At 49.6% G+C, this 12895-nt stretch overlaps 2 protein-coding genes across 3 annotated transcripts in view; one reads left to right on the top strand and one right to left on the bottom strand.

The window, feature by feature from the left end:
* Positions 1-5483, bottom strand: part of Bckdhb (branched chain keto acid dehydrogenase E1 subunit beta) — a 157218-nt gene extending 151735 nt beyond the window's left edge. Inside the window, exon 1 of one of the 2 annotated variants that reach the window (XM_048353645.1) lies at positions 5315-5483. The gene's annotated coding sequence lies outside the window, so the exon portion shown is untranslated. The remainder of the gene's footprint in view (positions 1-5314) is intronic. The other variant, XM_048353644.1, reaches the window with a different exon arrangement.
* Positions 2682-5355, top strand: LOC125357781 (proline-rich protein HaeIII subfamily 1-like). Its single transcript, XM_048354700.1, has 2 exons — positions 2682-2768; positions 4219-5355. The coding sequence occupies exons 1-2, from the start codon at positions 2682-2684 to the stop codon at positions 5353-5355; spliced, it is 1224 nt and encodes a 407-aa protein (XP_048210657.1).
* Positions 5484-12895: the final 7412 nt, after the last annotated feature.

Genomic DNA, 12895 nt, shown 5'->3' on the forward strand with positions numbered 1-12895 from the left:
TCCAAGGTTTTCACTAGGAAACATCTTGATGGTGGAGCTTTGATTGTAGCCTCAGCACTGCCTAGGGCCCACAATCATTCTAGAACTTGCAGACAACTCCTCCCAAAAACACTGTTCAGAGCACAGACAAGATATGTGATCCAGAGACCCAGTCCCCGCCCGGCCGCTCTATCAGTCCAGTTGGGGTCACCTGGGCTGCTGCTCACCCTGGCCACTGTCCCATCCACTGCCGTGCTCTTAGTAATGTAGTAGGTCCCCAAAGTCAAGGTCTATGTCCAGACACCGATGGCTCACGCCTGTAATCCCAGCTACTCAGGAGGCTGAGATCTGAGGATCACAACTTAAAGTCAACCAGGGAAGCAATCTGTGAGCCTCCTATCTCCAACAAGGAGCCAGAAGTACACCACCAGCCTTGAGGGGAAAAGGAATGTAAAACAAGAGCACAAGGCACTGAGTTCAAGCCGTGGTACTAGCACACGCACGCACGCGCGCGCACACACACACGCACACAGAGTCAAAGCCTAATTTCCAGTGTGAGTCCCCAATCTCTACGGCTGTTACTTCAACTCTTTAACCTTTCTTCAGGGGCCGCTTCTCCATCCTCTGCCCTAGCCCCAAAGGCCTCATAGCACAGTGGCCCTCCATCTTTCTCCTTCCATTAGTCTTGGCCAACTGGGCCTCTGACATTCTGCCCACTAGGCCTAAGTGTTTCACTGAGCCTTTGAATAGCGCTGATGGCCCAAGCTTCAAACTTTGGCAATCCTCTACCAGAAACACTCCTGCTTGTACTCTCACTTCTAGTGGAAACACAAGTTTATTCAGGAAGGCACTATGTTAAGGGATCTACAAAGTTACTCTTCCTAGTCTAGGGCTATATAACTTAATCGATTCTTTACTTAAATACCTCTCCATTCTGCAAATTCTACTCTTAAATCATTTATTGGTAACTGATTTCAGAAAATAATGGTTAATAGTAAACTGCTTTCCTCACCTTTTCCACATTTTTCACCAAAAAGAATATATTCATATGTCTGTTGTGGATTTTCATAGTTAAGAATCGTGGAGGCTGGCAGACTTGCTCCAGTGGTAGAATGTATGCTTACTAGGCACAAGGTCCTGAGTTCAAAGCACGATATCCCCAAAAAATAAAATAACCAAAAAAATGGGGGGCTGGGGCCTTGGCTCAAGTGTAGAGTGCTTGTGTAGCAAACATAAGGCCCTGATTTCAAAACCCAGTGCTACAAAAGTAAAAATGGAATAAACATCTATAATGCTGGGCACTGGTGGTTCACGCCTGTAATCCTAGGTATTCAGGAGGCTGAGATCTAAGAATCATGGTTCAAAGTCAGCCCAGAACGAAAGTCCATGAGACTCTTATTTTCAATAAACCATCAAAAAGCTAGAAGTAGAGCTGTGGCTCAGGTGGTAAAGGCAACAGCCTTGAGGCAGGGGGTGGGGAGGGGGAAGCTCAAAGATAACACCCAGGCCCTGAGTTCAAGCCCTAGAACTGGCACCAAAAACAAAAAAAGAATCTAGGAAAGCCAGGTGTGAGTGAAATCCTTGATGCTTGTGGGTCTGAGAGGAGGAGGATCACGGTTCAAGGCCAACCTAGGCATTCACACGAGACCCCTTCTCAACCAATAGCTGAGTGTGGTGGTACATGACTGTCATCTCAGCCACATTCAAAACCGTTACTGGAATAATCACGGTCTTCAAGGCCAGCCCGGACACAGACGCCACCTTGATGAAAAGAGACTGAGCATGGTAGTGAACACCTGCCGTCCCAATCTCAGCCACGACAGAAAGCCTAAAATAGGTGGATCATGGCGCAGGCACAGGGCTAGCTAACCCTGAAAATCAGGACACGATCTGAAAAGTAAGTAGTGCAAAACGGAGGGCTGGGGAGGCAGGGAGGCAGGGAGGCACAGATCCACAGCAATGCGCGTGCCTAGCAAGCACAGGCCTGCGCTCAAACCTCGTGAGAAAGCATCCTCATTTAACTCAGGGCAAATAAAAACGCCGAAACATCTAAGCTGGTATTCATTTCAAGTCTGCTGACTTGTTGAATTATTACTGAATGCTTCCAGGACAACTGATTCAATGAAGTTAATTTTTTTTTTTTAGTACACAAAGAAAAATGTGCATAAACAAAAGAAAGGAATGGGTAGGATTTTTTTTTTAATCGACCAATGTCAATTTAAAATAGGACATAGAAAAAGGGGCCTGGGGCGGGGGAGGGGCGCGCATGGTATGCCACAGCACCAGTCTAGTGGACTCAGGGTTGAACAGATGGAGAAAAACCAGGGTTGAAGGTCTCGCCACTGGCTGCAGGGGTCGGGCCTCCCGTGCACTGCCGGCTTCGCGGCACAGGCCTGAGAACTACAATACTCCCTCCTCCTGGTCTCAACGGAAACCCTGGCATTCCACTCAGGACCTAACACAGGTGGGACAGCCGTGTCTGCTCCCGGCAACATGGTGGATAGATGACATCGAATAGATGACATAGATGACATCGACTGCATTGTTGTCATCAATCATGCTGCCCACCGAGAAGATAGCTCAACAACTAGCTATTTTCCCCAATAAAACTTTTCTTCCTCATCTCCAGACTCACAAGCACTTCCTATTTGCCCTGGATGTCGCTTCATCCATCCCACCTCCCCTTAAAGGATATCGCAATGATGACTGCCTTCCCACCACACCACACTACCAACCCATGGCCTGCTGAGCCTTCCAGATGTGGACCAGCCAGCAGCCAGGAGTCTCGTGTACTCCTGGGCCCTGAGCCACTGTGTGCTGGCTCTCTGCTCAGCTTCCCTATTGGCCCTGGGAGCTGCAAGCGGTTCCTGGCGTGTTCTGTAGAAACAGGGCACTAAGGATGAAGGGACACTATAATGGGTGAAAGGAAATTCTTCTTGCAGCTGGATGCAGGTGGCTCATACCTGTAATCCCAGCTACTCAGAGGGTGAGAGCGAAGGATGGCTGCTCAAATCCATCCCAGACAGGAAAATCTATGTGATGCTTTATCTCCAATTAACCACCAGGAAACCAGAAGTGGCGCTGTGGCTCAAAATAGTAGAGTGCTAGCCTTGAGCAAGAGCTCAGGGACAGTGCCAAGGCTCTGAGTTCAGGCCTCATAATTGACAGTAAAAAAAAAAAAAAAGGGCTTCTTGCAGGCAGAAGACCAGAGCTGCAACTTCTTGGCCACCTCCTGGGGGAGGTGTATTTAAAACAACACGCCTTCACACAGTTATACTATTACACAGATGGGTATAAATCAAAGGGATATATATAGTATGAACTGGTCATTTCAACTATGAACCAAAACTATACACCCATTAACCCATCATGTCTTCGATTGAGAAACCCAGCCCTTGACATTCTACCCTGAAGAAATCATCTCAGGCCTCTCATTGGTGGTTCAAACCTGTAATCCTATCTACTCAGAAGGTTTAATTCTGGAAATCGTGGTTCAAAGCCAGCCTGGGTAAGAAAGTCATTGAAATTCTTATCTCCAATGAATCGCCAAAAAGGCAGAAGTGGAGCTGTGACTAAAGTGGTAGAAAGCTAGCCTTGAGTGAAAATGCAAAAGGACAGTGCCCAGGCCCCGGGACTATTTGTCACATGCCCTTCCTATGGCTTCTTCTTCCTGCCACCTGCATGACTCACCCTGGGGACTCCACGACAGCAAGGCCCAAGGCCCAGGGCCCAAGGCTCAGGGCTAGGCTCCAGTAGGAAACCTGGATTCTTTCCCATCTCTAGGAAGAACCTGTTCTGTGTCCTTGGGAAAAATCAATTCAAGGTTTATTCTTACTTCCCAAATGAAAAATGGATGACCAAAACAAACAAGGGAGGGGAACTCCTTCTAAAGTCGCTTCCCAAAACTAGTGGCCCAGCCCCGCCCCCCTCCCTTCTCCCTCCTGAGGGTGGTTTCAGCAGGTGAGGGGGGTTCAAACCCTGACCCAGCTGGTGCTGGCAGGGCCGGAGAGTGGGGAGGGAGAGGGAAAGGGGTGGGGGAGGGTGCGGGAGGGCCACCCAGGCTCACTGAATCCCCGGACCCCCAGGTCCACCGCACCCCGCGGACCCCAGATCCACCGCACCCCGGGCCCTTCAGGGTCACCGCACCCCCCCCAGCCCTTCAGGGTCACCGCACCCCCCAGATCCCAGGTCCACCATACCCCCTGGACCCCAAGTTCACCGCACTCCCGGACCCCCCAGGTCCACCGTACCCCGGACCCCTCAGGTCCACCGCACCCCGGGCCCCTCAGGGTTACCGCACCCCGGACCCCAGGCCCACCGCATCCCCCGGACGCCAGGTCCTCCGTACCCCCGGGCCTCTCAGGGTCACCGTACCCCGGACCCTTCAGGTCCACCGTAACCCGGACCCCTCAGAGTCACCACACCCCGGACCCCCAGGTCCACCGCACCCCGGGCCCCTCAGGGTCACCGCACCCCCGGACCCCTCAGGGTCACCGCACCCCCGGGTCCCAAGGTCCACCGCACCCCCGGGAACCCAGGTCCACCGCACCCCCGGGAACCCAGGTCCACCGCACCCCCAGGTCCCCAGGTCCACCGCACCCCGGGCCCCTCCGCGTCACCACACCCCTGGACCCCTCAGGGTCACCGCACCCCCCGGGCCCCCAGGTCCACCGCACCCCGGACCCCTCAGGGTCACCACACCCCGGACCCCAGGTCCACCGCACCCCGGGCCCCTCAGGGTCACCGCACCTCCGGACCCCTCAGGGTCACCGCACCCCCGGGACCCCAGGTCCACCGCACCCCCGGGACCCCAGGTCCACCGCACCCCCAGGTCCCCAGGTCCACCGCACCCCGGACCCCAGGTCCACCGCACCCCGGACCCCAGGTCCACCGCACCCCGGACCCCAGGTCCACCGCACCCCGGACCCCTCAGGGTCACCACACCCCGGACCCCAGGTCCACCGCACCCCGGGCCCCTCAGGGTCACCGCACCTCCGGACCCCTCAGGGTCACCGCACCCCCGGGACCCCAGGTCCACCGCACCCCCGGGACCCCAGGTCCACCGCACCCCCCAGGTCCCCAGGTCCACCGCACCCCGGACCCCAGGTCCACCGCACCCCGGACCCCAGGTCCACCGCACCCCGGACCCCAGGTCCACCGCACCCCGGACCCCTCAGGGTCACCACACCCCGGACCCCAGGTCCACCGCACCCCGGGCCCCTCAGGGTCACCGCACCTCCGGACCCCTCAGGGTCACCGCACCCCGGGCCCCCTCAGGGTCACCGCACCCCCCGGGCCCCCAGGTCCACCGCACCCCCCGAGGCCCCGCGCTCACCGTACTGCCGGGACTCGGGGTCGGGCTGGAAGGTGAAGTGAGCCACCCTCCGCCCCGGGGCCGGCCCCGGCGGGGCGAAGGCGGGCTCCAGGAGGCCCCGCGCCAGCCCCGCACCGCGCAGCCGGCGCCAGGGCCCCGCCGCGCACGGCCTCAGCCGCCGGCCCGCCGCCGCCGCCGCCGCCGCCGCCGCCGCCGCCGCCGCCGCCATCCCGCTCGCTCGCTCGCGCCGGGCTCGCAGGCCCCGCGGCCCCACGCTGTCGGCAAGGGGGTGGGCGGAGCCCCGGGAGGCTTCCTCATTGGTCGAGGGGAGGGGGCGGTGCCGCTACACGGCCCAATCGGGGGTGAGGAACCGGGGGGCGGGGAAGGTGGCGTCTCCCGGCGGTGCGCGTGCGGGGAAGGGACGTGGCTCGGGAGGGCGGGGCTTCCAGAGTCCGCGGTGCGCGGGGCGGGGGGGGCGGAGCCGGAGCGAGAGAACCGGGGAAGAAACCATGAAAGAATGAGTAAGAACGTCGCGGAACTGCCAGGCGCCCGAGTCACCGCGGAGAGGAATGTGACTGACACCCGGTCCACCTTTAAAATGGCAGCGGGAAGCGTGAACACCTGGGTTTTCAGTCACCTCCCGAGCCCCGGTGGAGAAGGTCGCTGTACATCGGAGTCTTGCGGTGACCCTGAATGACACCCGGCCCTGAGCTGGACCGCCGGGCTCGCCTCTCAACCCCAGCTTGCCCTCGGAGGACCGTCTGCCAGAGCCAAGCCACGTGACCGCTTTACACCCCGGCACGGACCCCACTCAGAGTCGCACGGAGGCATAGAGAAAGACGGACAGTAAGGCTTTTGAAGTGTAATGGGTTTTGAAACTGGCCTGAGATGCAATCATTTGAGAGACACATTTGATTAAAAAAAAAACAACAACAACAACAACTGGTTTCTGAATAGTTGGCCTCAAGAACCTGAATGACTTAGGGCACAGAGTTTAGGCCCAAACACCAGGTTAGCCAGACATCCGTGGCTCACACCTACAATCCCAGCTACTCAGGAAGCTGAGCTTAGAGAATCTCAGTTCGAAGCCGGCACGAGCAGGAAAGTCCTTGAGATTCTTCTCTTCCAATTAACCACCAAAAAAAACTGGAAGCAAAGCTATGACTGAAGTGGACAAGCACTAGCCTCGGGGACAGCAGCGCCGAGGCCCTGAGTCCAAGCTCCACAACCAGCAAAAGTAAATAAACAAGTAAATAAATAAACAAGGTTGTGCTGGCCATGAGCCTGGCTCCTCCACCCGTAACTGTGTGGGGGTACCACCACCGAGAAGAAAGAGCCAAGCACCCCGCTTTGTCAATGAGCCTGGAGGAGTGAGCTGACATCGCGTGTGGCATTGCATGCACAAAAGTGCTTCTCCTCGAGGCCCAGAGAGACGCAGAGGCAGAGCACAGGTCCAGAGGACTTGAGGAGACTTGAGTCAGACTGACGAGCGTGCGCGCGCGCGCGCGTGTGTGTGTGTGTGTGTGTGTTCAAATGGGCAATGCCAGGCCTGAAAGTACATACTCAATACTCTGGAGACTGAGGCAAAAGGGTGGCAAGGTCAAGGCCAGCCTGGACTATAGAGTAAGACCCACACACAACTATGGAAAAGGAAAACAGAGAAAGAATGGGAGGAAGAAAAAAGAAAGAGGGGAAAAAATAAGGAAGTTAGACAGGAAGGAAGGGAAGAAGGAAGGAGGGAAGGGCAGGAGGGGGAGGGGAACAAAGAGCTATCTCAGTATTTTAAAGTCAGCTATTATGCCCCTTGGTATTTGCTCAAATGAGTTGAAAGCTCATGGCTACATGAAAACCTGCACAGAATATTAATGCAGCCGTATTCACATTTGCCAAAAACTGGAAGCGTGCCTGATGAATGAACCCCAGCAGGCAAGTTAGTAACTATGGGACTTCCAGACAACAGAACGTTATTCAGTAGTTAAAAAATACCTACCCAAGCCAGGTACCAATGGCTCGCACCTATAATCCTAACTACTCAGGAGGCTGAGATCTGAGTATCGTAGTTCAAAGCCAGCTAGGGGGAGAAAAGTCCATGAGACTCTTATCTCCAATGAACTTCCAGAAAACCAGAAGCAGAGCTGTGCTGAAAGTGGTAGAGTGCTAGACTGGAGCAAAAGAGCTCAGGGGAAGTGCCCAGGCCCTGAGTTCAAGACCCATGACTGACCATAAAAAAAATAGATATACGTAACTCAAAACCACTGTGAGGTGCCATTGTACATCACCTACCATGAGAGGGATCAAACCACATCTGCCCAGGTGCAGATGGCTGATGCTGCAATCCTAACTACCTACAAGTCTGAAATTTGAGAATCACACTCCAAAGCCGGGCCAGGCAAAAAAGGCTGTGAGACTCTTAGCTCTAAGTAACCACTGAGAAGCTGCAAGTAGCGCCGTGGCTCAAGTGGAATAGCACTCCTAGTCAGAGAGAAAGAGAGAAAGACTAGATGCAAAACACTACAAATACAGCTGAATTAAATAAGGAAGGTAAATTTAAAATAGCCATGAAAACAAAAGTAAAAGAATGTCTGACCACAAGGCCAACATTTTAGAAGACACTTAAATCCTACACAGAAGAGGATGACAAAGACAACCACAGAAACACTAGAAAAGATTTAAAAAAAAAAAAAAAAAAAAAAACCTTTAGATAGGGGCTGGGAATATGGCCTAGTGGTAAAAGTGCTTGCCTCGTATACATGAGGCCCTGGGTTCAATTCCCCAGCACCACATATCTAGAAAACGGCCAGAAGTGGCACTGTGGCTCAAGTGGTAGAGTGCTAGCCTTGAGCAAAAAAAGAAGCCAGGGACAGTGCTCAGGCCCTGAGTCCAAGACCCAGGACTGGCAAAAAAAAAAAAAAAAAAAACCTTTAGATAAGAAGAAAAGCAGGGGCTGGGAATGTGCCCAATTAGTGGTAGAGTGCTTGCCTTCTATACATGAAGCCCTGGGTTGAATTCCTTAGCACCACATATATAGAAAATGGCCAGAAGTGGCGCTGTGGCTTAAGTGGCAGAGTGCTAGCCTTGAGCAAAAAGAAGCCAAGGACAGTGCTCAGCCCTGAGTTCAAGCCCCAGGAATGGCAAGGAGGAGGAGGGGGAGGGGAGGGGGAGGGGGAGGGGGAGGGGGATGGGGAGAGGGAAAGGGAGAGGAGGAGAGGGAGAGGGAGAGGGAGGAGAAGAGGAAGAAGAGGAAGAGGAGGAGGAGGAGGAGGAGGAAGAAGAAGAAGAAGAAAAAGAAGAAGAAGAAGAGGAGGAGGAGGAGGAGGAGCTGGGGATATGGCCTAGTGGCGAGAGAGCTTGCCTCATATACATGAGGCCCTAGGTTCGATTCCCCAGCACCACATATACAGAAAACGGCCAGAAGTGGCGCTGTGGCTCAAGTGGCAGAGTGCTAGCCTTGAGCAAAAAGAAGCCAGGGACATTGCTCAGGCCCTGAGTCCAAGGCCCAGGACTGGCAAAAAAAAAAAAAAAAAAAAGAAGAAGAAGAAGAAGAACAACAACAACAACAAATGGAGGGATGGGCACAATCAAATGCTCCAAAAAACAAAAAAACATGGCAGGAATTATTACATACCTTCCAATAGTAACTATGAGTGTTAATAGTCTCAATTCTTTAGTCAATAGACACTGACTAGTGGACTGTATTAGAAAACAAGACTCAACCATTTGTTGTCTGTAAGAAGCACATCTCAGCGGCAAATTAGGCTTAAACTGAAAGGGTGACGAAAAGATATTATAAGAAAATAGAGCCCAGAAACTAACAATAGTAGTCATCCTTATAACTGACAAAGTAGACGTCAAATAAAAACTAGTCGAAACAGATGAAGAATGTCATTCATATTGCTAACGTGATCAATTCATCGATCATGTACAAGTTTCCTCCTATTTAGGGGAAGGACTTGCCTCTCTGCTCTTGGCCCAATCTTCTTATGTATCTGAAGACGGAATGTGAAGGACTGACCTCCACCCTATCATCCCAGGCGCATACAGACGTCAGGCAAAACCCCAGGTATGCATGGACGTGCTTGACGCAGGCAGGGCCCTGGGACCTACGCCTGCCTCTAGACATGCCACTGCGGGCCTAACCAAAAGTCCCCACCTCCCCTGCCCCCAACAGCCTTTCCCATAACCTCTGGCCCTGGGGGAGGTGGCTTGTTCCTCAATGAACAGTCCTCACCTGCTGAGATGGAGAGTCTGGCCTGTTTCTTTTCTTTCTATTTTTATTTTGATCACTAAGCATTTATTCTACCAGATACTATTTTCCAGAGTTAAGAAGGTATTAGAAAATATATGAAATGCTATTTTTCAGTATTTGAGGAACTTAACCTTCTAGTTGAGTAAAGAGGAAAGAAGGCAAAAATTATAAACACAAAACATTATCACGAGTACTTTCTCCATTTTTCTCACATTTAGGACAGCGTTTGACAGGGTTTGTGAGATATCACCCTTATTATATTGAAATATATTCTTTTCTTTTTCCTACTTTCTTCAAGCCTTTTTTTTTAACATGAAGGGATGTCAAGGATTTGTCTGCATCTACTGAGACTCATGTGATTTTTGTCCTTTGTTTTGTTGATGTGCTAGATTACTTATTGATGTGTGAATGTTGAATCATTCTTGCAACCCGGGGATGAACCCACTTGAACACTTAGCCTCAAAGATTAGAGTCTATTATCTTTACAATGTGTTGGTGAATTCAGTTTGTCAGGGGGTTGATTTTTGCTTTTGGTTGTTTTTGGGGGTTTTTTTCTTGCCAGTCCTGGGGCTTGAACTTAGGGCCTGAGCACTGTCCCTGGCTTCTTTTTGCTCAAGGCTAGCACTCTGCCACTTGAGCCACAGCACCACTTCTGGCCATTTTCTGTATATGTGGTGCTGGGAATTGAACCCAGGGCTTCATGCATGCTAGGCAAGCACTCTGCCAGTAAGCCATAGTCCCAGCCCCAGTTTTTAAGTATTTTGTGGGGAATTTTTACACTTTCCAAGATGATCATCAGGGAAATTTATCTATAATTTTCTTTTTGTGTGTTCTTATTGAACATAAGTATCAAGATAATGCTGGCTTCACAGACTTTTAGAAGTAGGCCTTCCCTTTCTAGTTTATAGAATCATGTTCTTATAAAGTTCTGACAGAATCTGGCAGCGAATTGGTCTAGGTCTGGGTTTTTTTTTCTTTATTAGATGACTATTAGTACTTCAAATTCAATCGCTTGACATAGATCTGCTTAAATGATTTATGTCCTCTTTATTCGGTGCTGGTAAGTAAAATAGATCTGGAAATTTATCAATTTCTTCAAATTTTCCAATTTATTACATAAGAAATAGAAGTCATCAAAGAATTCCCAATTAATCCTTTAAATTTCAACACTGTTTGTTGTGATGCCCTCTTTCTCATCTCTAGTTTTGGAAATTTGGGTCTTCTTTCTTCTTCTGGTTGTTTGGCTAAAGGTTTGTCAATAAACTATTTCCCCCCACCCCCACCCAAACGACAGAAGTGGAGCTCTAACTCAACTGGTAGAGTGTTAGTCTTAAGCAAAAATGAAACTCAGGGACAATGCCCAGGACATGAATTCAAGCCCCAAGATCAGCACAGAAAATTTTGTTAATCAACAAACCTTTATTTAAATTAGCCAAAAAGAAGAGAAGAATCCTAGAAAAGAAACAAAAGGAAGGACATGCTATCAAATGAAAGGAAATAAAAGGGTCAGATAAGTTGTTTTTTTTTTAAAAAGGGATAAATGAAATGCTATAATATTTTTAAATTGCTTAATGATAAAAGATGACTATTTCAAGAAAAAATTATGTTGTCTAGTGATGTTTATTGTATACTTAGAGGTAAAACACATGACAGTAGTATAAAGAATGGTGTCAATGGAATTGTGCTGTTCAAGGTTCTCCCAGTGGATATGGAATTATCCTATGTTAGATTGAAGTAGACAGTAATACATTAAGAACGAATATGTCAATCCCTGAAGTAACCCCCAACAGCCTTCCAAAAGGGAATAGATAGCCAAGTGCTGGTAGCTCGTGCCTATAATCCTAGCTACTTAGTAGGCTGAGCTCAGAAGGTGACAGTTCAAAGCCAGTCTTGGCGGGAAAGGTTGTGAGACTCTTACCTCCAGTTAACAGCCAGAAATGGAGCTGGGGCTCCAGTGATAGAGTTCCAGCCTTGAGCACAAATGGTCAGGGACAGTGCCCAGACACTGACCTAAAGCCATAGCACCGGTCAAAAAAATAAAAAGGGCACAGATAAAAAGCTAATAGGAAACCTTAAATGGAATAAATATTCAGGTTAACGCTAAAGAAAGCAACGGTGTTATAAAAAAAAAAGTACTGATAATATTGTTTCCTTGAAAGCAGCATCTTACAAAAGAAAAAGTGCTACACAGATCAATTAAGGTAGACTATTTACTATAGAGGCCATGAGAGAGCTATTAGTTTAAGGTCGGCCCTTCCATTTCTAGATGAATCCTCAGGTACATCATTTAATTCCCTGAGTCTTATAGAAAAACAATTAAAATTCATCTACAAGTCAATTCGCAGCCCTGAATTCAAACCCTAGTACTACCCCAAAAATCTAAATATTTTTTTAAAATTTGTCTAGAGAGACGTCACAATAACATTACATACTTTATAAAAGCTACTTGTATATAGCAATTGCTCAATAAGTATTTGTTGAGATAATTAACATGTAACATAGTAGTTTACACGTGCCTGGCCTATGGAAAAGAAAACAGTAATACTAGCTATGATTATTTTTATTAATCACTGTTATAGGTTGCAGTAACTTGAAAAAGACACCAGGTGGCATGAGATCATAAAAATTATCACCATTCTGTAACGCTATTCAGGATACAACTGGATAATAATTTGTAGGCCACATAGGTTTATGAAAGGTTGAGATGTACGTTTCCTAAATCAATGTACAAACTCCAAAATGTCTTTTTATTAACCTTTGAGAGCCTTTTGTTCCATCTTCAATACTTCAGAGTCGTTGGGTTTGCTTTCACCAGGTAAAAACAGAGTACAACCTGTCTGTGATCTGTTGTTTCACTTAATCTTGAACTCTTCTAGAACGCATGTATCAGCTTCCATTGATAAATGAGGAAAGGGTGGCTCATGGAGAGAAATGGGACTCAACCCAAGGCTTGACCAACATGGCTCTTTGAATTACTACACTACTGTGCTGCATGTTCTTTTATGTTGCTTAATTCCTCTAATCAAGTATAAGTAAGAAAATAAATGGAGTACCTCTTTAAAGCTGAGACTTGTGTTTTTGTTTTTGTTTTTGTTTTTTGGCCAGTCCTGGGCCTTGGACTCCGGGCCTGAGCACTGTCCCTGGCTTCTTCCCACTCAAGGCTAGCACTCTGCCACTTGAGCCACAGCGCCGCTTCTGGCCGTTTTCTGTATACGTGGTGCTGGGGAATCGAACCTAGGGCCTCGTGTATCCGAGGCAGGCACTCTTGCCACTAGGCTATATCCCCAGCCCCGAGACTTGTGTTGTTGGGTGATGAGACGTCAATGGTACATATGTGAAAATGTACATACGTGAAA

The sequence above is a fragment of the Perognathus longimembris genome, chromosome 9, assembly GCF_023159225.1.
Source record: "Perognathus longimembris pacificus isolate PPM17 chromosome 9, ASM2315922v1, whole genome shotgun sequence".
NCBI classification, from domain to species: Eukaryota; Metazoa; Chordata; class Mammalia; order Rodentia; family Heteromyidae; genus Perognathus; species Perognathus longimembris.